Source organism: Hippoglossus hippoglossus, chromosome 10 (assembly GCF_009819705.1).
Source record: "Hippoglossus hippoglossus isolate fHipHip1 chromosome 10, fHipHip1.pri, whole genome shotgun sequence".
Taxonomy (NCBI): Eukaryota; Metazoa; Chordata; class Actinopteri; order Pleuronectiformes; family Pleuronectidae; genus Hippoglossus; species Hippoglossus hippoglossus.
Genome location: NC_047160.1, coordinates 18319541 through 18344891, shown reverse-complemented (window position 1 = coordinate 18344891; position 25351 = coordinate 18319541). Strand labels below are relative to the sequence as shown.

The window sequence follows — 25351 nt, the reverse complement described above, 5'->3', positions numbered from 1 at the left end:
GGGCCGCTGTCTGAGTGCCATTAACCAGAACATTCATTACTGTGTGAAAGGCTAAATGCCTCGGAGGTCTGAAACGTGATGGATACGAGCAATTATTTGGACTGAAGGATAATCAGTCTCTCTTCAAAACAGCCCAAAGACGATTCCGAGGCCAACGGATCAGAGCCGTCAACCCTGTCGTCCCCCGTGTCTGGAGGGGGCCACCACGGGGAGCCGGCCAGCAGAGAGACCACCGACACTGAAGCAGCAGGTCAGCGACGGGGCATCGACTGAAAAATGCATGCATGTTAAATGTGAAGCCTTTCTTCCTAGTCCATATACATATTTCCTGTGTGTTTGTGTGTGTGTTAGGAGACGACATGGAGCAGGACACAGTGCTGCAGCTCCAGGAGGTCATTGAGCAGTTGAGAAACGTCTTCCCCTCGGAACCGGGTGAGTTTGTCTCGCCTGCACGGATCTTCGCCGCAGTAGCAGCTCAGACTCTCGGCTCCTCCGTCACCCACGGGAGAGTGAGAGATGGAGAGGAGAGCGAAATATGCACTGCATGCGTGTTGATTGTCTGAGGGGAGGCGCAGGGAGATCAAATGGATGAAGAGAGACAGAAAGTGTTGCACGGAGAGAAAGAGCATCAGCGCAACCGCAACACTCATGTAAAACGTGACGTGCTGGTTCGTCTCAAGCCTGGAAATTATCACTACAGCCGTCTTAGTTAAATGTTTAATTTGTAACTCCGGCCCCCAAAAAATGTTTTACTCTTCTTCTTTTTCCTAATTTCAGGCACCACCTCACACATTTAAACCCTGAGTGGGCCTGGAGGAGCAATGAGACAGCCTGATGGCAGCGGGGGGGGGGGAGCTCCACACAGCTGAGGTCAGGCCCCTGCGACCACAGCAGCAGCAGCTACGACACCCAGAGCTAACCCTCCACTGGAACTCACTGCACTAAAAGCCTTTTTCCATGCAAACAATGCTAAAGGGCCACGCTGATGTCCATCTGGCCGGGCTGTGCTCAGCGGCGCAGCCTGACACCACGACGACGAGCCAAAGGAAACTCGACCGTTAGCGGCAGATCAGGGGGAGACTGAAGTTAAGGACACTGTGCTTACCAGTATCTGTGTAGTCGTTGGGAGGTGTGAAGCTTTATATCAGTCCACAGCACAAAATTGGACCTTCCGTGAAAAGAACTTAAAAACAAATGCAAAAAGAAATAAGGAGGATTTTCCCTTTTGTTTTGTCAGAATGCCTGTATCTTCAGTTGTTTCCCCCCCACCCCCTCCCATGAATGTGTTATCATGCTTGTTATTTTAGTTTTTTTTTTTTGAAGGGAGGTGGTGTGTGTAAGCTCGCCGGTGTAAACTAGATCCGGGCTGAGTGTATTTCATGTGGCTGCATGGCGGAGGTTGTCAGGGAGTTGACAGCACCCACAACGAGCTTATTTACTTTGTGAGAATGACACATCATCAGTTAAATCCATGATTTATTTAAGACAGCCAAAGTGCCCGCTAGCACACAGCGCCTCTGTATGCACACACTGTGTTCCTCTAATCCTCTCAAACTGCTTGTCGATCTCATTGCTCGCCTGCTCTGAGTGAGCCCTTTACGCTCATAGGGAACCACTCGTGATCCCCGTACGCGCACACAGACTTATGCTGCTACATCCACGCCCCACTTATAAAGGACCCTTCCCTCATTGTGCTCGAATGCACAAACGCCTCTCTGCATGATCAATACTATGTGCTGAGCCGCATCACTGAAAACACAGACCACATACTGTACACCATTATAAAAATGGAGATCTATTTGATCTCCTCGGCGTGTGGGATTCAGACAAGCTCCCGGTTTTGAGCCAATTTGTATTGTGACTGAAATTGGGCTTTTGTTGAGGAGGTGTCTGCCGATAAATATCAGCATGCCAGCGTTTGTTTTGGGATCTTGGCGTTCTCCTGCTGTGTGCGGAGAAAGACAAGGAAGGAGCTCCAGGCAAGGCGCTGCCAGGCTGAGGCTCCCTCTCCCTCGTCAAGGCCAATCCCAGACACCACAGGGGGCCGCGAGGCACCACCGCAGCACAATCCGACGCTGGGTTCATCCCTAATAATCCCTCCTCTCGTGTAGATTTGAAAAGAACAGTAGCTATTGACGATACATGCCTCATTTTCCCCTGCTAATGCCGACTTAATTGCTTTCAGATTTACAAAAAAAACGGCGAGTGCTTGAAATGGCTTCGCCCCATCATATCAGGGTCACGGGGTGTGTTCTGTTCTAAACATAGCACAGTCATTTAATGCCTTAAATCCAAAGTGAATTCATATATAGAGTTTCAGGACTTTTAGCTTTTTGCTCTTTCTCATCCCCTAGTAGAGTGTGGACACAGCACGTGAGCATCCACATGTTGAAAGCAGCTAGATCAGGCTATCATGAGTGAGCCCATGATGCTTGGAGGGACTAAAAGATCTGAGAGACCAGAGGAAAAAGCGGAAATAAAGAAAACAATCTATTTATTGCTGAAGGGCTGGTGAGAGCGATCCACTTTGATGTGCCTGCCACAGACAAATCTCCAGAAGCAGGACGAGAGGCTGCCTGAAACAAAGCAGCTCTGGCTGTTTCTCAGCAATCATTCCGCCTCATTCACACACGACACACAGAGATACACTCCACTAAGAAATTCATCCGAAACCTTAACACGACACTCGTATCACCGCAGTTTGAACTATATGATCTGCACTCATTACGGCCCCACCTGTAGGCAGACTGTAGATCCTCTGCCCTCGCCGCCTGTTCATTTTTACGCTGTTGCCAGGAAACTGTCCCCAAGGACGCAGTTCCACAGGTTTGTGAGTTGGAGCGGTGACGTGTGCTGTTTTTTTGTGTGCTTTTTATACAAATGCTAATAGCATCATGTTTTCCAAATGCAGCCCTCCTCTTCATCACTTCATCCTCCTCTGATGCCTGCCACTGCTTAGCTGCTGAAAACAGTCATTATCATTTGTCGAATCCATCTCTGCACCGGCGACGCTTCACAGTTTGTTTTGTTAAAGCTCTCACAAGTCGGAACAAAGAGCAGCGGCTCAGCTTGTGGTAGAGAAGAGAAGACGAAAAAAAAGCCATGATGAGCTAAGTTTAGTCATAGACTTTTATTTTTATGGAATTCACACATTGACGATCACCCAGTGCCCTCACACGCTTTACCTCCGTCCTTAAGATAATGTAACAGTGACCGTGTATGAATAAAGAAGAGGCGGCTCTCCCCGTAGGTCTGTGTGTCAACATTTGTTGTTTTTATTTCCAGGCTGAATGAAATGAATTCACCAACAGGTGGTTTAATGGCAGCGAGTTACATTTCCATACCCCCCCCCCTCTCACTCTGCTGCTCTCCATGGTTGTCCAGCCGCATCTCTGTGTAACTGTGTGATCATCTGAGGTCTGACCCGAGTACAAACTTAACACACTAACACCCCCCCCCCCCCCCCCCCCCCCCTCTGCTCCCTGTGGCGTGACTGAAGCTGTGTGATTGAAGAATAAAGCCTCTCCACAGAGGAGAGAGGTCACCGCAGAGGCCGTTCTCCACACACGTGTTACTCCACCATGTTAACGAGCCTTGTCATTACTCTCCTGCCTTTACGTCTGACCCCTCCCCCCTGTTTCCACCGTCGTGCGTCTTGAGCATCCAACAAGAACGAGTGCGCTTGTGTGTCACCTCACCTAAGACTTGAGAACACTAACACACACACAGTATATACACACTCATACATTACTGATGAACTGGGGTGTACTTTTCTTTGTTTTAAAATCACCATTAATATACCTCATTACTCATTCAAATGTTAATTGTCTAATGGGTTTTTGAGTTGAAGTTTTTGTCCAGCACTCAAACACGTCTCGCTGTCTTTTCTCTGGAGTTTTTAATCTGTATAAAAAGTTTTCTGAAGAAAGGCTTTTTACTGTATTAACATGTGGGTTACTGGCTGCTTTCTACTCTTTGTGTACAGAAATAAAAAACTTTGTATTTGCCAAACCCCCCGTCTGCCTGGGTTTTTATTCTTTATTTTTATGTGCTTGCAGTTATCCCTCTGAGAGCTGAATAATGAAACTTGACTCAGAACGGTGCCACAAACAGGCTGTTTATATTAATTTTTCTTCTGGTGTTTATATTTGTATGTGGCCGAATCAATACTTTCCTGTTGAGAGTTGGGAGTTAATCACTTGTCTTTCCTCATATTTCACCTCTTGCATCCATGTCGCTTTTCTTTCTCCAGTTTTCGTTCTATTAATCTCTCCGCCCGCTCGCTTCGCCTGCAGCCGTTGGCTCTGCACAAGACAATTTCAGCCCATTGGTCTATTCTGATTGAGTGCCACCGTTTCCTGTCTTATCACTGGTGACTTTGTTCCCTTGGCTTGTTCGGCTTGGGCTCGCTGCAGCACTTGATTGGCATTTGACCTTCTTTCTGCCCTTATCACACGATGATCTCCTGCTCACTACATTATCTTTGCCTGTGCTGGTGGCCGCAGGATCACTATCTTTATCTGGGGCTCGATTATCCGCCGCACCCTGCCCATACTCGTGATCCACAGCACTCTCTATATTTTCATTATCTAACTCCTCTTCGCTCACTCTCCCACTATCTAGCTCTTTATTACTCCGCTCTGCTTTCACATCTGGGCTTTTCTCTGTTTCTGCATCATCCCCTCCCTCTGTCTCAGCAGGGGCGGGTTTCTCGGAGCTTTCCCTCTCTCCTGCCTTCTTATCTACTTCAGCGTTTTCTTCTGTGGCTTTCGGTGCAAATTTGACGTTCTTCTCGCTTGCCGCTCTGTTGGTCTTGCTTCCACCAGGCCCCCACTTCTCCTGCATCGTGTCCCAGTAAGTCTTGTTCTGGCAGGCGTGCATGGAGCGGACGCGCTCACCCAGCTTTTTCAGCTCTTGGCGGACAAAGGGTTTGAAGGCCGGGTCCAACTTCTCGACCATTTCAAAGTCCCTTCGAGCTTTGTCCTCATTGCACAAAGCGGAGTGCGCCTGAGCCCGTTGGTACACCGCCTTAAAGTTACCTATGAAGGGCAAGATGTGAAGACAACAGGAGGTCAGCCGGGTGAGCAGTAAAACTTGAAGTCAGATAAAAACACCAGAGGGGGGGGGGGGTGAAGTATCTGCACGGAACAGCAGCGGAGAGGCAGGAGACGGGGGAAGTTGGGGAAAGGGAAGTAAATGAAGGGAAAAGGGAAAGCATAAGAACAACAATTTCACATCAGCCTCCGCTATAAATAATTCAGTCGTAGCAGAAACAAAAGGAAAACAATGAATTCATTTTGACTGTGATGTCCACGGGTGGGTGCCGCGGGAGCGAAAGAGAGACTCAGCAATGTGGTTGGGAATGTTTGGTTTTCTTCTTTCGGTGGAAAACAGCAAGATCAAGGATTGTTGCAGGCGTTTGCTGAGGGCCAGACATTTGTATCAGCAACAGATCAGATATTTTGAAACTTCAGAAAAGAAGGTGTGTAAGAGTGGGGAAAAAACTAAACCTGAGCATGTCTATCCAAACGTCTGAGGCCCTTTTGATTCCTCCTAACGTACATTACCTTTATGCTTCTTCAGCAGCTTGTTGATGAGCTCCACCACGCGCTGGTGCTCTTTCAGCTCCAGCATGCACTGGCTGAGGTTGAGCGTCAGCGGCAGACGCACTTTCTCCAGTGACTCCAAGTCCTCGCCCCGTTGATCCACCTGCCGAGCACACGGAGAGGGCGCTGAAGAAGGGTGGGATGATGAGGGGACGGTGGTGTGGGTGGTGATGGATGGGGGAGTAAATGTTGAAAAGATGAAAGAGTGTGACAACAGAGAGGGAGAGATGAAAATATAAAGCGTGGGGAGGAATGTTGACAGAAAGAGGAGGTGAGGGTGGAGGAATGTTAGAAGAGGAGGAGGAGGCGAATTGACGAGGAGAGGGAGTTTATTGTGTGTGAAAGGTGTGAGGGGGGGGGGGTTAGACAGCGAGGTGTGGCAGAGGCGGGGGAGTTTAAGAAAGAGAAAAGAAGCAGAGGCGAGCGCTGTCACCGTTATTTCTCTGTGGATAGCTGTTATTTTTAGCTCTTTCTCTGCTCCTCACTTCCCCGGCACACCTACAAGCCACAGCTGCTCTTCAGTAAAGAAACAATAATGATGATTACAGGCATTACGAGGCAGCAAACTATTGTATTCTTTTGTGCGACTACTTTTCAGGCACGTCCCATCAATCATCGTGCTCAAGTGGAGGCTGTAAATATGACAGAGGATCTGGCGTCCGTCATCACAACAAAAGGTTTTACTTTGTTTACTTTGTCAGAAAAGGCCACATCACTTTATCGCATTACCCGTTAGGCTCACCTTATTCTGAAGGATGTCCACGTATTCTATGGCCTCCTTGAACTTCTCACCGGCCTCTTGGAATTGGTTTTGTTTCACGAGGAAGTTTCCTTCTTTCTGCAGCAACATGACGAGTTGTAGCATCTGCTGCCAGTCTTTACCCTCAGAGGAGCTCGTTTCCTCTTCGTCACCTGCACCCTCGTCCGGTTTAATCTTCACCGGGCATTCATCTCCTCCGAGTTCTCCTTCATCTTTACTCTCTGTGGTCGCGCTTTCACCATCTTCTTGTTCAACTTTGTCTTCCCTCTCATCTTCCTCCTTATCCTCCTCCTCATGACCCTCTTTCTCCTCCTCCTCTTTATTTTTGCTCTCCTTTGTCTCCAGCATGTTCCAGTACTGATCCTTCTCCTCCCAGTACTTGTCCTTCATGCGCTCTGACAGGTTCTTCAGCTCCCTGTGGACCAGAGACGCCAGCGAGACGTCGAGGTGGGACACCATGTTGAAGTCTCTGCGAGCCTCCTTTTCATTCCACACGGCAGTGTGGGCCTTGGCTCTCTTGTAGTAGCCCTTCACACAGTCTGAGGTGCGTGAAAACAACAACACAAGAATAAGGGGAAAACGTTGGTAATGATGTCTAAATAGAAATATTCGATAATAAAGCTGCTCTACCTCACGAGGGGGCAGTTTGTCTATTTTTGAACACGTGCTGCATCATGCTTGTGACTAAAGGGATTTATCAGATCATCATTATTTTGGGATATAACCCACGTAGATACAGGAAGTTCATGCAATCTCCTCAAAACGGGATTCAAACCAATAACCATCTTGCTGTGAGTTGGCAGTGCTAACCACTGCACCACCGTGCCGTCCTATGTCTAACAGTCACAAAAGTGGTGCACCACCTTCAAAGCTCACTAATGGAAAAATTAACATTTTCTTGTTTTGTTTGTTTGCAATCTAAAGTGTACAAAAAGTAAATTCTCCGCCAAGACAATGCTGAATTAATCCTTTAAATCTCATGTGGACACGGACACACACACACACACACACACACACACACACACACACACACACACACACACACACACACACACACACACACACACACACACACACACACACACACACACACACACACACACACACACACACACACAGCAGTGCCTCTGTTTTTAGCAGATTAGGTCCATGTGCTTGGTTCAGATATCCACTGATGGTTCCACTTCTCTGTTCCTCTGCATTTAATTTGCCTCTCCACTTAATCTTCATTCAGCCAACATTTAAACAGATTTATTCATCACCTCGGGCGAAAGCAGAGACACACCAGCGGGCGGTTTGCTAAAGAACAACTGGGTAAAAGGGGATGAAACAGCAGTGGAGTGGCTGATTCCAACTGATACAGGCAACGTGAAATTGATGACGGGAGAAAAATGCAAGTGGAATAAAAAAAAGAAAGAAAAGGAGACGAAAGTGTGGAAATGAAATGGCTGGAAAAGGGAAATAACAAGAGGTTGAAGAGGGGAAGAGGAAACGGAGAAAGGATGCTGGTGTGGAACGGATCCTTCTTATGAGGAGCTGTTTCGAACTGGGCCAGTGGAGCTCAGAAAACTCCTGCCCACCATTTTCCATGATGCCACTCCCGCTCACTCGCAAGCAAGTTTACATCCTCCTGCTACGTTAGCCCTGAGCACACACACATTCATAACAGAACACACACACACACACACACACACAGACAAATGTAAAAGTGGGAATTCGGGCTGAGGGACAGAGAGTAAAATAAAGACTCAGTGGATCCTGTCTCTGGGTGAGGGGCATAATTCATAAGGCTCTGAAGTGGAGACTGTGCCAACATGCGAGCTCCTCCAGGGTTATTTGAGTAGCCCAGGGTCTGACAGTGCATCTCCCAGAGCTGCTTCAACTGTAAAACCTGCAGTGACGTCAACACAGCTCCAACATGCAAGAGCCACTGCAGTAAACCCAGCGCCGACACAGGACCCTGACATGTCATGCAGCTTTTTAAAAATGATTGTTTTTTAATATCGCCCAGAGGTGGAGTTTACTCTGTGCAGGCTTTTATTTTACTCTCTAGTGAGCAGAGTTTCATGTATTAAAAAATTCAACATGTTGGGACATATTATTATTTGTTTTCCTATAATCCAAGAGTTAGATAAAGAAATTATATTAAATTATGTTGCAGAAGTGTGGCTGATCTTCTCATCTACACATTTCCCAAAATGTTAAATCTTCCTGTATATCGATTACAGATGAAGATTTGTGTTCAGCTTCATCTAAAATGTCCTTAATTGTGGTGCAACTATTCATGCTGATATTCTGTGTAACTCTGATCTAATCTTCTGACTCTAATCTTTCCAAAAAACAAATTTTTAGATCAAAACCCAACCCTGTTCTCTGCATTACAAGCATCTCTTATTGGCCTTCTTCTCAAACACTTCTTCAACTTTTATATCTCCATAAAGAGTGAATATATACGGTTTCAAAGACCTGCACACATTTTAAATAGTAATGGCACTCATGCATAAATTACACTGGCTTGGCCAACACATGCCGATAGCAACATGATGCTTTTTTTTTTTCTCCTCTCAGATTTTGGGCACGGCTGCACCCTCCAGGTTACATAGTATGTTTGCTGGTTGAAATCCCTGCAGGGCAAGTGGGGGATTAACATCCTGCACTGCTGAACTGCACAGGATTAACCCTGGGAGCTCCCGTGAAGCTGGGTCAGATAGAGTGACGGGCGAGTACGTGAATATGCTCAGTGTAATGCACCTGTGAAATAATAATTAAACGTGTTTCATTGCCAAAAAATGATGATTTATAAGTAATCATGGAATCTCCTCACATTTGTGTCTCATTATCTTTACCTTTGTGTTTCTCCAGCAGCTCGGTGGTGTGCTCGATCGCCTCGTAATACTCCTCCAGCTCCATCATACACTGGCAGTAGTTCAGCTCCAGAGGGATAATCATTCGACCCAAGTTAATGTAGTCTATATCGCCCGGCATCTCCTAAACACACAAATGCACAGATGAGAGAGCAGGAACACGATAAGCGCTGTTCGGTTGCTTGACAGTTCCTACACATGTTTTAATGATTTATGAGAATCCAGAAGTTTAAATATTTTCTCAGGGAAACCAGAGATTTACTGTTTGCATATGGGCCAACTATCCGCGAGCCTCCCAACATCCGTCTTGTGGATCCGTCTAAAGCTGCCAGAAGAATCAAGAATGCTCTCTTATAAAACATCTCATATACAACGTGTTCTCCCCCCCAGTATTCCTCCATCCTTACATCCCCCTCTCATCCCAGACAGTCCTCCAACAAATCTCTCTCCCCTTTCCTTTGCCAGCAATCACACTCTATTGCCTGTAATGAGGGACACAGTGAAGCAGAGCAAAGCAGGAAAACAGGAATCTCCCACTGGAAAACAGTGGGAGTTGCATGTCCCATAAACCTCAAATCCTGAGAAAACGTCAACAAATTCCTGCAAACATCATTCACTTCCTCCCACCCCCCTCCGCTCACTTTGGACTGGACCGTTTTCAGCAGCAGCACCGCCTCTTTGTACTTGCTGGCAGCGTCCCGGAATTGTCCCTGCTTGACCAGCGCGTTGCCCTGCATGTGGAGAATTGGCACCATCTCCAGCTTCTCATCCTTTTCCATCATCCACGACTCTCGGTGGTAGGACATGGGGTCTCCGACCTGGAAGCGGCAGGGGCAGGAGTGGAGCACAACAGAGCCAAAAAGGTCAAAAGGAGAAAAACTCCACTGATTGAAAGAAAAGATTGTTGTTGTGGGGGAAACACACAGAGTACTCCAACTCGAGGAATGCACTTGAAAGCAGTTTTGAGGTAATTGTACTTTACTATTTCAAGTTTGTTATACTTCTGCTCCACTATATTTATTCCACAGCTATAATTAAGAGTTTTTTACAGAGCATTTGATGAACTTATAAAACATGATGCATAAAGGCCCTGAATACCCTCACGATTATTTCCCGTTACGCGGCTGATTAGACCTGCTCAGGCTGGATTTATGGGAGAGCACTAATCACAAAGATAAAGTTTGAACTTTAAAAACAAACAGAGTTGTTCACTTAGCACTATTTTTTATGTTTTCGCACAAGATAATAACAAAAAAAATCAATATTCAGGACCTTGGAATCCCCATTATTTAACACCCTGAAAGGGCAATTATGCCTAATGAGCACTTATATTTTAGAAAGCAAACTGTGCTGGTAATACCTAATGTGCTTTTCCTGAGAATTTAGAGAGCAGGACTTTTACCAGAGTATTTTTTTTTTACAATGTGGTACTGCCACTTTTTCTTGAAGTAGAGGAGCTGAGCAGCTGTCAGCTCGTGCACAGACAAGAACAGTGAATGGGGAAGATGTTAATTTAGTGCCACCACTGCTGGACCTCCTGGTGAGTTTCAAGCTTGTTTGGGATGATATATTATTTCGAAGCTGAATGTTTTAGGGGGAGAGGAACTTGGGTTTTCTCATTTCTGTCAGTTGATTTTAGAACATCGTCGGTACAAGTGTCTCGGATCTGGAGGAGGGTTGGATGAATCTGTAAATGTGTCTTGTCTTGCTGACAGCCTGTTTTTACTGATGCTAAAATATAGTATTTTGTATTGAAAGAATTAGAAAACAGCAGATTGTTTTACACAGTCTTCGATACAGTATTTTACCACTTACCTGCAGCAGCTCCATGATAAATATAAGTGGTTGAGGGGTTCTCATCAGCTCATCCAGCTCTGGGAAACCAGTGGAGTGATAGTGGAACACGTTCCCCATGCCGCACATGTGTCTCTGGCCCTCCAGGGGGTCTTTCCCTTGAGCGATCAGCCTCATTCCCTTAGACACAATCGGATACAACCCTGTGTGCTGCAAAATGAAAACATCAACATAGACATAAACAAAAGGACTTCAATAAGACATGGAAGCACTTGATCATGCTAACCCCCCCGCTGCTGCCAGCCTGTGTAATCAGGTATGCAAGAAAAAAACACATGAAATACCCACAATTTCACTTGCAAATTACTTTTTTCTCCAGAGGGAAAAAAAACTAAAATTTGCACAAATAGATTGCTCTGTTTGTAACACTGAGCATGTAGGAGGCTACAGAGGGTTGATTCATAATGAGGTGCAAAAGATTTTCTTTCCGGCTCATGAACTCTTATTAGAACTCTTTCTAAGGTCTTAATATTCCAGTGTGTGTGTGTCTTTTAGAAGTTGTTCAACTCACAACGGCATCGCACCAGAACTCCGCCACCTCTTCAACCCTCATGGACATCAGCAGGGTCTCCCAGATCTCCATCTTGAACATCTTTCCCACAAAGATCTCAGCGGGCCTGCCTGCCAGTCGACTGTCATCAATGACCGTCCGCTCAAAGTCGTCCAACAGCGTCTGGAAGTGGAACACCAGCTTGGAGGGGAGGAGGGAAGATTCACAGAATGGGGATTAATGATTAATGATTTTGTTTAAAAAATACATTTGGAATAAAAAATCTGACATGATTATGTTTTTCAGGAAATTCATGAACGGTCACAACATCTGCTCTTAGATTTTCTGTTTGTGGAAAACCTCACTTCTTAAGCTGCAAGTTATCTTTTTCATCTATGTCTAGAACGTATTTATACTGATTTATGAATTTATACATGTGTGTAAATACATTTAACTTGCAAATGTGCAGCTGTTGCCAATTCGACATGGTACATGCGTTTCTTTCCCATCTCCCTGCTTTATATTGCCATTATTCTAATATTTAATTACGATACAATATGGGCTTCTGATATGATTTCTGTCCTGGTATTTTTCAGACACTTCCAACGTAACACAGACCTGCTGGTTTTCATTATGTGCTCCATCTGTATTACATCCATCTGACGTACAAAACCTCACCATCACCCAGACTGTAAAATTACACTGGCTTCATGCAACCTTCTATTTATAGCTTGACAGATTGTGTATAATGGTCTGATAATGGTGTGAGCTACCGGGGATGCACACACACACACACACACACACGCAGGTAAATGGAAATTCATGCTGGCAATGTGATGGAAAATGTTTGTCACAGTGTCCAGGCTCTGTGCCATATGGCTGGATATGACTAGAGGGGTAAAGAAAAAAGTGTGCGACCAGCAGATCAGTAGATGAAGTGAAACACAGACACTGTGCCAAAAAACATGTTGCAATTTGGCTGACCAAATGTTTGCTCTGTGTGAAAGAGCCAGATACAGAATACATTTCCTCACATCATGAATAATTCAACAGAAAATAATTGAAGTGGGCAATGAAACGCGCGGCTAAAAATAGACATCACTCTGAGCAACGCTAATTACATCACAATTGTCAGTTAATTGTGTTAAGAATCATCCTAGTGTATTATTCAGGTCATCGGGTTAACTATGACTTTGACTACCTTTGTCCCAGGTGGAAAGTGTGGCAGCGGTCCTTTGCCTCCAGCCAGAATCTTCTTCCTCACTCCTGGGTGGTTGGAAAGGTACGTCTCCTCCATCGTCACTCTGCCTCCAGCAGTAACCACACAGGAAAGTGTAAGTGTGTGTGTATTTTTGGGAGATTTCGTCCCTCTCTGGGTTCCGTGTTCCTCTGGCTTTCTAATTAGCCCGTGGAGAGTGTCTTGGCTGGTTAGCTGCTCTCTGACAGATGGCGGGATTAGGCAGGGTTTGGAGATGGCCACTCTAATCTGAGGAGCTAATCCCTCGCCTACCCCTGCGATTGGTGCAGCAATCCCTGCAGGCATGAGCGGGAGAGGAGGGGATGACCACCGGGCCCCGGCATCATGTGGATGAGAGGGACCCGGATCACTCTCGGACAAGCGGAGATCATTCTAGAGGGAGTGTAATCTGATGACGTGATGATGGTTTAGGGATGTAGCTGTAGCCCAGAGCAAGTACTTAACAGCAGGCTGTGCTTTCTCTGGGTGAAGGTTTCAGGCCTGTTTCACCTCTGAGCACGTCTCTGCTGGGTGTTATTGTGCATCCTGGAATCTTTGAAGTGGAACCAGGGGTGCAACTAACAATTAATCTGCCAATTACTTACTCGAATACTAATTTTCTCCAAAAAGTAATTATCACAGCCTCCTGAGGCCTAGAGTCATGTCCTCGAAAAGCTTGTTTTATGTGACCAACAGTCAAACAGCGGATTAGGATCTAGTATTCGTCTTTAACTCATTGTGATGCTCCTTAAAACACTGGTGAACCATGTTTGCAGTGTGGAGCAGCACATTATCCTGCTGAAAGAGGCCACTGCCATGACAACAGCGGTGTCGTGACGGGGGCCCACTTGGTCTGCAGCAATGTCTCGGTAGGTGGAACGTGTCACAAAGTAGCGTCCACATGACAAGAATGCCAGGACCCAAGGTTTCCCAGCAGAACACTGAGCATCAAACTGCCTCCCCCGGCTCGCCCCCTTCCCAGGGTGCATCCTGCTGCCATCTCTTCCTCGGGTTAACAATGTATGCGCACCCAGTAGTCGTCCAGGTGATGTGAAAAAAAACGTGATTCATCAGACCAGGTCACATTCTTCCATGGGCCTTTTTTTCGCAGCAGACATTTTGACACGTCATGGTGTGAAGAGCACTGGTGTGTTAACAATGGCTCTGTTCAGTTCAAGTGTTCCAGGAAGACATGAGGGGGACAGTGAGCCAGCATGCACAACACCAGGACCCTGCAACTGAAGCAGCGAAATGGAATTCAGCCTTCTTTTTTTTCCTCCTCTGTGTCAAAACGTCTGCTGTGAAAAAGGCTCAATGCTCCGTGGTCTATTTGTGACGCTCACATGTCCAGTGCAGCGGACAGAGGTCAGCATTGACACTGACTGTTCTGTGGCTATGCAGTCTCAGTCTAAAGCGACAATGTACTGTGCTCTGACAGCTTTCTATCACAGACAGCAATAAAGACCTGCAGTTATGAAGAAGCTCGGTCATTCAGCCAATCACAAGTTCGCCCTTGTCAAAGTCGCTCAGATCCTCACGCTTGCCAATTTTTGGCTTCCAACATCTACAGGAGCTGAATGTTCACCTGCTGCCTAATAAACCCCATCGTCCCTTTACAGAGGCCAATGAAATGAAATAATGAATATTCACTTCACCTGTCCTTGGCACACACACACACACACACACACACACACCGTGCCGTCCTATGTCTAACAGTCACAAAAGTGGTGCACCACCTTCAAAGCTCACTAATGGAAAAATTAACATTTTCTTGTTTTGTTTGTTTGCAATCTAAAGTGTACAAAAAGTAAATTCTCCGCCAAGACAATGCTGAATTAATCCTTTAAATCTCATGTGGACGTGGACACGGACACACACACACACACACACACACACACACACACACACACACACACACACACACACACACACACACACACACACACACACACACACACACACACACACACACACACACACACACAACTTTACCAAACCCAAACCAGCTTTTTCACATATTGGGGACACTGCTTTTGTCCCTGATTGGACAAGCTGTCCTCAAAAATAGCCTTTGACATCCATACACACGTGTGTACAAGATGTTTGCCATTACAAACATCCCTGACAGAACCTGTTCCTGTATAAATAGTGTTTCCCATGTCAACCCATTCTTTTTGTTGAAAATTTGTTGATGTCAGGTTGTTATGTAAACCATCCTGACACTGTAGAGATTCACTCAGATTAGACACTCACTGCACTTATAAACAGCAACAAAGATATAAACCTAGTTTAAAAATATCCACATATAAATTTATTCCCACGCAATAAAGGTGACAGTTTTCTTTCTTGTGTATCACTGAAATTTATTCTTTATACAAGTCATGAAATGTTAAGATGCTTAGTTGAAGTTTGCTAAGGATGGACCTGATATTCATCTTTTGAAACTGAACAAATAGTTATCATCTGAAGCAACAAAGAAAATCTAACAACATTTAAAACAAAAATCATTCTGCTGAGTTTGTAATGTATGAAAAACAGAAACTGAAAGGAATGACACAGCAAGTTAGTTAACAAAAACTCCCTCCTCCCTAGATGAAGCCTCTTCTGCTCCTCTTCATCGTGTTTATGTGTGTGTGTGTGTGTGTTGTATGGCTGAAGATGACATCAGGCTGCCCCCTGGTGGTCACTTCTCGATCAGTGAGTCCAGCTGCTCCTGCAGCGAGGCCAGCTGTTGAAGCAGAAAATAGAGGGAGTGATTGATGCCCGACAGCCCCGGGGTGTAATTGGCAGGTAAGTAGATGATGATTAACATGTCTTTTCACATTAATTTGTTGCCTTCATTTTTCAATACAAAGCATGACCCAAGACAGTGGGTGGCCACTATTCCATAGCTGCTACAAGGATACCGCTGGTAGCTGCTGACAAATTGAATTTAACTTGATTGAATTTGAAGTTTGCAATTAAAATCGTTGGGTTTAAAAAGGACATCAAGGAACACCTCATCTACTAAACACGGTATTTGATAGTCACACAAGGTAAATTCATGCAAAGTGCTGAAAACCGTAGAGAGCTCACAGCTAGTACTGATCCTGGGCTTTTGCAAAGAGGTTCTTACCTGCTCCATCTCCCGCTCCTCCTGCAGAATAATCTCACTGAACAAGGCCTTGAAACGGTTCTGTGAGGGGAAAGAGAGACAAACGGGATTTGTTGGAGTCGACATGCTGAGCCTCATTAAATTGTGATGGCTTTAAATGTGTGTCTGCCTGGGCTGCTCATGTCGCTATCTCCTCTGACAGAAAGGCCACTTGGAATGCCAGTCAGAGACAGCTGACCTTTTCCCTGTGACTGTGATAATAACGGGCTTTGTCGGCCCCAAAACACCGGGCAATGCGAGCTCTAAATGGCAAAGTAAAAAGGGCTACGTCTGCTCATATTTCACTCACTGTAAAGTCCCCGCTAAGGAGTGCTTGGCAGAAAAAATGAATTGTCAAGGCTTTAAAATGACAAAAACAAAATAATGGCCTCCAACGCTGTGTATAATCATCTGGGTTTTTGTTTTCACATCATTGTTGTGAGAACTTATGCTGCATGAAGACTTCTGCCTCCGAGCTCATCTGCATGTTCTTGTTTATGTTTCTGTACACGCAGACCTAGTTTCTGAATGACGGCGAAAAGAAAAAAAGTGTGAGTGTGTCTGTGCATGTGTGTATGTGTGTGTGTGTGTGTTCACAGCGTACTTTGAGAGCCTGGTTTTCCACTTTCATGATGAGCTCCTGCTGTTGTTTCTTACGGGCGCGAGTATCCTGAAGCTTGGCCTTGATGCTGTTGATCTGCACCTGAAACTCCATAACTGTGGGGGACAGCAGGAAGTTCACGGGTTAAAACCGTCATTAAAAAAAAAAAACAACAACACACAATCAATGCTTCTGCTTTCTTGTGCAGTGCAGACGAGACAGAAAACCCTGGAGAGAGAGAGAAAGACGAGCCACAATTTCAGAGTGACACGGCATTCATAGGACGAGATATGTACCTTAACTTGCTGAACCACAAGGTTGCCTCCATTTCTGCTTGACAAATTGCAGTTAATGGGAACAACAAATCCATTTAAAAAGGACATGAGCCAGCAGGCTGAAGCACTAAAACACACAACTAAATCAGTCTGCTCCGGGCCTCACACAGGGTTCTCATTACAGCCAGACAAAGTGATAGTGTCTTACAACCTGTGGCTCCACTGCCATCAACTATCCTTCATACTAATTGCACACATCCTCTGCTTCCCTCAACTGGCACAGTCTAATATGCAAAATCATGCAGGAGGGAGTCAGTGCAGAACCATTTAATACAACATTGTACAGCTGCCAGATACAGGCACAGCCAGACTCCCACACACCACGAAAGGCTCTGTTGAACTGATACAGGAGCAATAATGCTGCTGACTGACAGCTCCATGTATGTTGATAAGGATGCCTTGAGCTGTGGGACTGGACAGCTGTCTCAGTTACATGCTGGGCCACAACACCTATCAGCCTGGCTAGCTGAGAATCAGAGCTGAGAGCTGTCAGTGTGTGCATCTCCGTGGGGGTGGGGTGGGGGGGGTGGGGGGGGCAGCACGTGTATTTATATCAAAGTTGGACTACTCGTGTTGGTGTGTGTAGTGTCTGGCCTAGAAAACTCAGCTCTGATTAAAACATCCTGCTAAGGTTATTTTTGACCTCTGCTTTGACAAGTATCAGGGGGATTGATTTGATTTCATGTCAGGGCTATCTCTGGTCTTCAAGAAGGTTCTGAAATCAGCATGCATCATCGCCGGTCAATTTCTTTGCCGTGAACGCTACGACTGAAAAGTAAAAGACTGCTGTTATATTGAGTGAGTCTGAAAGAATCAGGGTTCACTCTGACGGGTAAATGGAAGTTGCAAGTACAGCACCAACCATTGCATAATTCTAATGCTGCACTTACCTTATCCACCTACTGTAGCTACCCGCACACACAGATGAACTCACACACTAACAAACAAATACTCACACACTTTGCAGCATGTGTTAGAAAAGACATAAATAAACATGCACCTCCCACCTAAGCATACATCATTTATCTCAGAGTTTCTTCATGTATTTCATTTATAAAAATGCAGCAGCCTTTCCAGACCTGAAAGTCTGGACTCTAGACAATTTGTTAATGGATGTCAACTGTATTTTACACAAACAAGAACGAAACCATGTCAACAGTGCTGCAACAAACAATCATTTTGATTAACAACGGCACTAGAGTGGCACTCAGTAGAGTGCATAAATCCACCAAGGCCCAACATTCCTGTTATAAAACCACATTTAAATTCCCTAGATCCGGATTTTTATTTGAATCTGCATCAAATCGCAACACTCATAAATATCAGTCTTGCCTCGTTTTTTTCAACAGGATCCATGAATTATTCTCATTTCAGTGAAAATGTTGAAAAACTCATCTCACAATGTTAAAGAATGTGAAAAAAACGTCCTGGTTCCATCCCCTGATCTGCACCAACATGTAATGGGTTCTCCCTTGGGTCATTCCCCACCCCTCCACAAAATTTCATATAAATTGGTTAAGTAGTTTTTTGCATAATCCTGCAAACAAACAAACAACCCCCCCCCCCCACCCCATAAATAAAACAGACAAAACCATATCGTCCATAGTGTCCAACCCACAGCCAAATACCAGATATTCAATTTAAAATATAGAGAGAATATTTGGAATTTGTCTTTGATAAAAATTATTTAATTAAATTCATCGTTAAGTAAAGAAACTATCTTCATAATTCCATAAGCTCTTAATAAAGTCAACAATTAAAAAAACATACATTTTCTAGATGGGTATAGAAGCCCTGAGATTCTCTCACCTATCTGGTTGTTTCTGTCACTCTCATGCTGAGCGGAATCCGACTCGTTGAGTTTGTCTTGGAGCTGTCGGACCAGATCATCCTCCGTGTCCATGATGTTCAGGTCCTCGTCCTCGTGTCGGTCCACTTCATCCTCCTCGTCCTCACTGGAGCTGCTGATGTCGTTGAAGATTTCTCTCAGTTCGTCACGCTGGGCTGGCCGTGGGATATTGTTATTAACACGGACATACAGAGGAAAACAGGGAGAATTTAGAACATGTGCTGGGGTTTGATATGGGTCACAGAGAAAACAGAAGCTCATAGGGATGCGAGCCTCACATGGCATGAACCAGATATTATTACAGAGGACTCCAAACACCCAGCATGCTCCACTCTGCTGTGAACAGCCCCTGTCACCCAGTAAAACTTTGCCCACACTTTGTGGTGCAGTAAAAGTCACAGAAGCATGAACGTACAATAGATTGTTGAGGCAAACATTTACAAAGCAGAAAGCAAATAAGTGGTTTCAGCAGCAAAATTAAATAGCAGTCGTGCTTTTCATGCACATTAACTGACAATAAGTGCCAGCCTGAGCACCTTGGTGCAGAGAAAGTCCTCTGGGGAATATAGAGGCAAAATAACCATGATGCCAAAGGGTAACTATAGCATGGGTGTGTTCTTCTTCCATTTCAAACTACTGGGAGAAAATGCTAAGAAGAGTGACAAGGATGATGATCTTACAGAGGTACAATTCTTCACTCTCAAATATTGGATTAATATTTTACTTGCTTTAAGTTTCTGCAGGCCATGTGGCCCAGGTCGTAACTCACGCCCCTTTACTGCTTTAAGCCCACTGCATCTTATTCACCACACTTATAAAACGTATAAAAGCATGTTTGACTTACCAGAGGATCCATGACCCATCTTGTGTCCTGAGGTGCCAGGTGAGGAGTCCAGGTTTGCCAGAGAGCCCTGCTGTTCTGGCTCCTTGGACTCATCTTCCGCTATTATTTCCCATCCTGAACATCTCGGGTTAAGGTCAACACACAGTGTGTAGATTCCTCTGAGCTTTTAGATTCCTCCAGTAAAAGACTCATGATCTTTCAAGACTCTCACTTTCCTCAAGCTCGTCTTTGATCCTGACTTGAAGGGTAAAAACCAGATGATGCTCTGCGGGAGCTGCCGCATCTTTACCGTTCATTAGCATGTCATGTGTGTGTGTCGGCTGCTGCTGCGTGCGAACTCCCAAAACTATAATTAGAATCCAGCTTCACTGTGACCAACTAAGCAATGATAATGAACAGTCCATCTCAATTAACGCGAAGCAAGCAGCCATTGAGAGCGGCCCTGCTGTGCTCTTATTCTGTCAGATAAGTTTAGAGTTTCATTAGACCATTAATAGCCTCCTTGCAAAGTGCGTCGCTCTCACAAAAGGACTGAGTCACTTTAGGTGAGCATGTGAGATGGGGGCAAGGTTATGTTTGTTCAAAAATACAAAACAGCAGGAATGATATGATGCATCTAAAGCTGAAGTCGTGGGGTGGGTGTACATTCACAAATCATTTCCAGCTCATTCCACACTACTTTTCTGAATTGTACCCTCTTACCTGGTTCATAGATTTAACACCATTGTTGTGTTTATTTAGACTCTTACTGCTTTTTGGCCATTACATGATGGACATGCAGAATATGAGTAGGTTACTAAAAGGATACGGACATTGACGGCATCAGCGTCTGTGCTCAGCAATCTCTTCACCTCCTTTTCCACATCAGGAGATTCAATATACTGTGGATAGAGAGAGAGATCGAGTTGCATGTACTGTTCGTGGGATCGCTTACACACACACACACGCACACACACACACACACACACACACACACACACACACACACACACACACACACACACACACACACACACACACACACACACACACACACACACACACACACACACACACACACACACACACACACACACACACAGAAAGGTAGCAGCTGGCTGAATGCCAGCGTGCACATTAGCGATTAAAACAGAAGGGGCTAAATCAATATGGCTCGGCTGTGCAACTTCAGGAAGATTTATTCAAAAGACAATGTAGAAGGGTAGTGCTCGTGCACACTTGCTTTCACTTTGATCAAAGCAATAGTGAATTGCTTTTTGCATGCCTTTGGGGCAAACTAAGATGGAAAGGCTTTATTTATATGTAAATCTTAGTTTTCACTTTCACCACAGTTCTTGTTTTATGAAATGTAAATGCCCTGTTGGAAGAGAGCCTGGGAAAGAGATGGATCATCAGACGAGATGCTAAACGGATGGATGGGAAAGGGGATTGAAGCGCTGAAGGGGAAATGGAAATGCCAAAACCTTTTTTTTCGCTGTCTTCCGAAATCTTCTCTTGCGTGTGTTCTTCAGAGGGCAGGTGACTGGAGACCAAAACAACAGGATTAATGAAGTCAATGCAGCTCGTTCAGCTGTGCTGGGGGAAAACTGTACTTCTTGAATTGCTGATGTGCCAATATTTCAGCTCAAAATGCTGTCGTGTGTATATGTTTGTCGACTTACTGCCGTGGTTCCAAACAAATTTCTTGTCCTTGTCTTTGTCCTTTTTCTTGCTCTTTGGGTCGGTGCCAGTCGGCTCCTCTAAGGGAGGGTAAAGGTCTCCATCTAGTGTACATACCAGCATCTGAACCATGGAAAATTAATAATGAATGACTCAGTGTAATTAGCATTTTGCTGATTAAAGTCTCTGTACTCATGCATAATAATTAACTATTACAATTTCTAATTTAATGTAAAAATGTTAAAAATATTTTTATTTGCAATTCGTATCCTAAACTAAATATGTATCCAGTGTTTGTATATATATATATACACCATGGTGCTGCTATATCTGGAAAAAATCATGTTTAATTCATAGTCATCCTAAACCTGGACTTCAAAAAAGGTATTTAACGAAGGTGACATCTACACTGATGACTCTGACATCCAATTTAATGCCCCTGCGGTGGTTTACCTGACAGACATCAGCAGTTTTGTAAAATGTCTTCTTGTCCACAGTTTTCAGAGACTCAATCATACAAGGCAGATCCACCAGTTTGCAGGCCAAAGGGACGCGGTCCACTCTCACTATGCCATGACGACCATCAGCTAAAAAACAAACAAGAGGAATGATGTGATGAGTATAATGACATGTTTGGAGGCTGTGAAAACCACTGCCATCTAGACACAGCTGTCACTGTTAAGTTTGAAAACAAACATGCAGGTGGAAATCAAGTTTTGCATTAGAGAGGATGCTTGAGGTTATTAAAAAAGAAAAAATCATAAAAATGCAAATTTCATGCTGCAAAACTGCAACTACTAAAAATATTTACATTTTACAACTTCAAAAATTACTTAAATGTATAACTATATACGTCTTAGGGACGTAACACTGATTATTAATACAATTGAAACAGGAGTTCGAACTGTGATGTCACACACATCAGTACTCTGAATGAACATAAAAGCATCTTACGGTGCAACTCAATGGTGAGTCTGTCCTTTATGTTCATACTGCCTGACTGCGCAATCCTTCTGACTGTTGAAGCATACTCCTGTAAAAGAGGAGACATGTTTAAGTACAATAGCAGTTTCTATCATATATATAAAAAAATCTGTTTCATCATGTACAAGTCTCACCGAGGGCAGCCGCAGGACGAACTGGCTCTCCAGTTCATACGGAGCATCCTCCTTGTTCTTGGAGCCGACCTTCCCGACTAGAATCAAAACAGGTGACCATGAACAAATGATTAAAACCACTTACTTATTGCTTTATGTATTTAGGAAACTACAATTTACACTGTCAAAACTCTTTGCCTATGCTGATATAACATAAGTCAGAGGTCTTGTCTTCGGATCAATTAAATTTCATATTTTTGGCATGAAAAAGTTTATTTCTGTACTATGAATATCTTAGTGATTAAAAACTTGCCTGATTTCCAAAAGAAAAGGAGGTTAAATATCTCTCTATATATAGAGAGAGATATTTAATATTTTAAGCAAGATTACTTTATTTTCATCTTGTACAAATTCAAAAGGGGACTTCAGCTTCTTGCAAGGTCGTCTATTGTAGATTTTGAGGTTGGATTAGGATATTATCCAACTGCAGAAGCTGTTCTCTTTTCATATTCAGCTTGTTTTACAGGTGGAGTGAGTTTTGCTCCCAGAATTTGCTGTATTTTAATTGAATCCTTTTCCCTCAGCAAATGAAATGTTCCACTGGCTGCAACCCAAGCCCAAAGAATGATTAAACCATCGCTTCGCTTTGTAGTTGGAGAGGTGTTTTTTCCACAAAATTCTGGACTTAATCAGTCCAGGGACCTTGTTTCCACATCGGACTTGTTTAGATGTTCTTTAGCTCAGTTCTGATGCTGAATATTGTGCCAAGGAAGCAGGAAAGATTTTCTTATAAGGACTTTTCCTTGAAGGTCATATTAGTGCAGGTGTCACCTCACAGTAAAACAGTACACCACCACTCCAGAGGTTTGCCTTTCTAGCAATCCTGGGAGCAGTTCACTCAGAAAGTGTTCTTGGTCTTTCAGACCTCAACTTGATCTCCACCATTTCTGTTAACTGCCATATCTTAATAACATTCAAATCTGAGGAAACTGTGACCCGAAAGCGCTTTGATATATCTTCTTATAGGCTTGTCCTGTGGGTATCAATTATGATAATTTTAAGAGAGGTAGGCAGCTGCTTTAGAGGAACCCATGATATGTCGTGGGGCAGCTGGGGCTCAGGCGGTAGAGTGGATAATCAACTAATCACATCGATGGTTTAAAGTGTATAAGGGCAAAACTCTGATGGGTCAAATTTACCCTGATGGCTTATACCAGCAGTGGGAGAATGAGATGTATTATATGAGAAGCACAATACAAACGAAATCCATTACACTTGTATTTATCATGGTTCTTAATTGTTGGGACAAGCTTTAAGGAGGCAAAGCATATATATAATATATAAAAAAATATAAATTGAGGTCTGAGACCTTGGTAAAACGTATGTGAGCTCAAATTGCTTTATTACCTTAAGATATTATGAAATTGTACACATAGATAATACACAAACTTTGCTTTGAATGTCGAAACTTGAACCTTTTGGATATCAGCTCATCTTCTATTGACTAAACTAATCACAGTGTTGACCAGCGATGCCCAAACGTTTTCATGCCTCTGTTAGATTTGTTATAGATTAAACCTGTTTGGAGCCACTTCAAAGGGAATTGCACTTAATCAAAAGTAAACAGTGTGATTGGTGTAATGAGCTGCTGCAGGATTCTCTCACAACATGAGATGGTTCCATACGTCAACAGAGTCTGAGTCATTTTATATATATTTAAAACATTACTTTAATTAGGAGTTACTTTCCATTTTTGCTACATTTGTCCTGATAATTATATTCTACTTTCTTGCTGCATATTTATATTAATATAACTTCTTATTGTACATTCATTACGGCTGCATTAGCTTTAATTACTTTTGCCTTTAGTTGTTATAACACAACAAAGTCAGATGAAGACACTCGATCGCTTGTAGATCTAAAATTATGAGGTTATTTTTAATCAGTTTGTGAAACTGCAGAGAAACGTTTAAACTAAGTTAGCTTGGTTGAAGCTAACTGGATATAACAGCACAGACAGTCCAGATAAACCTGCTTCAAACCTGGAGCTGTGGACAAACTGGTTCACATCCAGCAGCCACATTCCGGTAATTATGTTTCTTTGTTCCAACAATCATTAATTCATTTCGACGCAACCGCATTAGCAGCATGTTTACAAAAGAGATGGCTAACCTGCTATCGTTAGCTTAGCAGCTATGCTAGCAGTGTGCGGTTTGAAACGTACCTTTCAGTTTAGACGTCATCTTCCTTCGTCTTCAATAAACAGATGTGTTCGATGATTAAACGCCTGCAAAGAAACAGTGAATATTACGATTCTGATTTGAAATCCATACAGTTCAGCTAACGAGGAGAAAACATGTCGGCCACTGTGTTGACGACTGCTGCCTTCAGGTACTCCTCGGAAAATGTACCTGTAAGATCACGCAGACCCAGCACACATTTATTACACATATAGCTAGCTGTATCTTGAAAGAAGAGATTGTATCATGCATATTTAAGATTTAAAAATATATAATGTACACGTACATAAGTTTTCTCACGCTGTATACACTGATTCAGTACGAAAATTACGTGATGTTTACTACTTCCCTCTTGGAGAAAAAATATTTCCGATCGATTTGAACGTCACATTAACTCACGTCTTTTATTCCATATCATGAGACTTGTTGCACTAACGAGAATAAAATAAATAGGCGACTATACATATTTAACTTTTATTTAGCTGTTTGTACTATTGTTATGATTTATATTTCATTAAGAAATATAAAATACTGTACGTTGTAAAAAGAAAAGAAGGCCGTGAGATATTTTTTATATGGCTGTTTATTAATCACTAATCTGTGATAACACATAAGAGCCAAGATGTTCAATTTATAACATAAATAACAAATATATATCTGTTTATTTATTTATGTCACTTCCTGCTCTGAAGGATGAGAATGGTACATTTCACAATAAGAGCCACCCTTTTACAACTAGTATCATAACCTGTTGAAATACACCGTGAAAAACGATAACATCT

The 25351-nt window shown here is 43.7% G+C and overlaps 3 protein-coding genes across 7 annotated transcripts in view; 1 reads left to right on the top strand and 2 right to left on the bottom strand.

The window, feature by feature from the left end:
* Positions 1 to 3088, top strand: part of drp2 (dystrophin related protein 2) — a 147307-nt gene extending 144219 nt beyond the window's left edge. For all 5 annotated transcript variants that reach the window (XM_034598325.1, XM_034598324.1, XM_034598327.1 and 2 more), the window contains 3 exons: positions 133 to 250; positions 352 to 432; positions 778 to 3088. In XM_034598325.1, coding sequence (XP_034454216.1) covers positions 133 to 250; positions 352 to 432; positions 778 to 797 — 219 coding nt within the window. In that variant the 3' untranslated portion in view covers positions 798 to 3088. The remainder of the gene's footprint in view (positions 1 to 132; positions 251 to 351; positions 433 to 777) is intronic.
* Positions 3089 to 4040: 952 nt separating this feature from the next.
* LOC117769446 (aryl-hydrocarbon-interacting protein-like 1) lies at positions 4041 to 13039 on the bottom strand. The gene is made up of 8 exons (XM_034598330.1): positions 12776 to 13039; positions 11596 to 11775; positions 11042 to 11234; positions 9872 to 10020; positions 9213 to 9354; positions 6349 to 6905; positions 5568 to 5709; positions 4041 to 5039 (listed from the first exon to the last, which is right to left on the bottom strand). Exons 1-8 carry the CDS (start codon positions 12869 to 12871, stop codon positions 4333 to 4335), a joined length of 2166 nt encoding a protein of 721 aa, XP_034454221.1. The 5' UTR covers positions 12872 to 13039; the 3' UTR covers positions 4041 to 4332.
* Positions 13040 to 15153: 2114 nt separating this feature from the next.
* taf7 (TAF7 RNA polymerase II, TATA box binding protein (TBP)-associated factor) lies at positions 15154 to 24744 on the bottom strand. The gene is made up of 12 exons (XM_034598679.1): positions 24554 to 24744; positions 22351 to 22427; positions 22187 to 22265; positions 21686 to 21819; positions 21235 to 21355; positions 21037 to 21095; positions 20382 to 20454; positions 19574 to 19687; positions 18690 to 18884; positions 16549 to 16661; positions 15927 to 15986; positions 15154 to 15539 (listed from the first exon to the last, which is right to left on the bottom strand). Exons 1-12 carry the CDS (start codon positions 24570 to 24572, stop codon positions 15495 to 15497), a joined length of 1089 nt encoding a protein of 362 aa, XP_034454570.1. The 5' UTR covers positions 24573 to 24744; the 3' UTR covers positions 15154 to 15494.
* Positions 24745 to 25351: the final 607 nt, after the last annotated feature.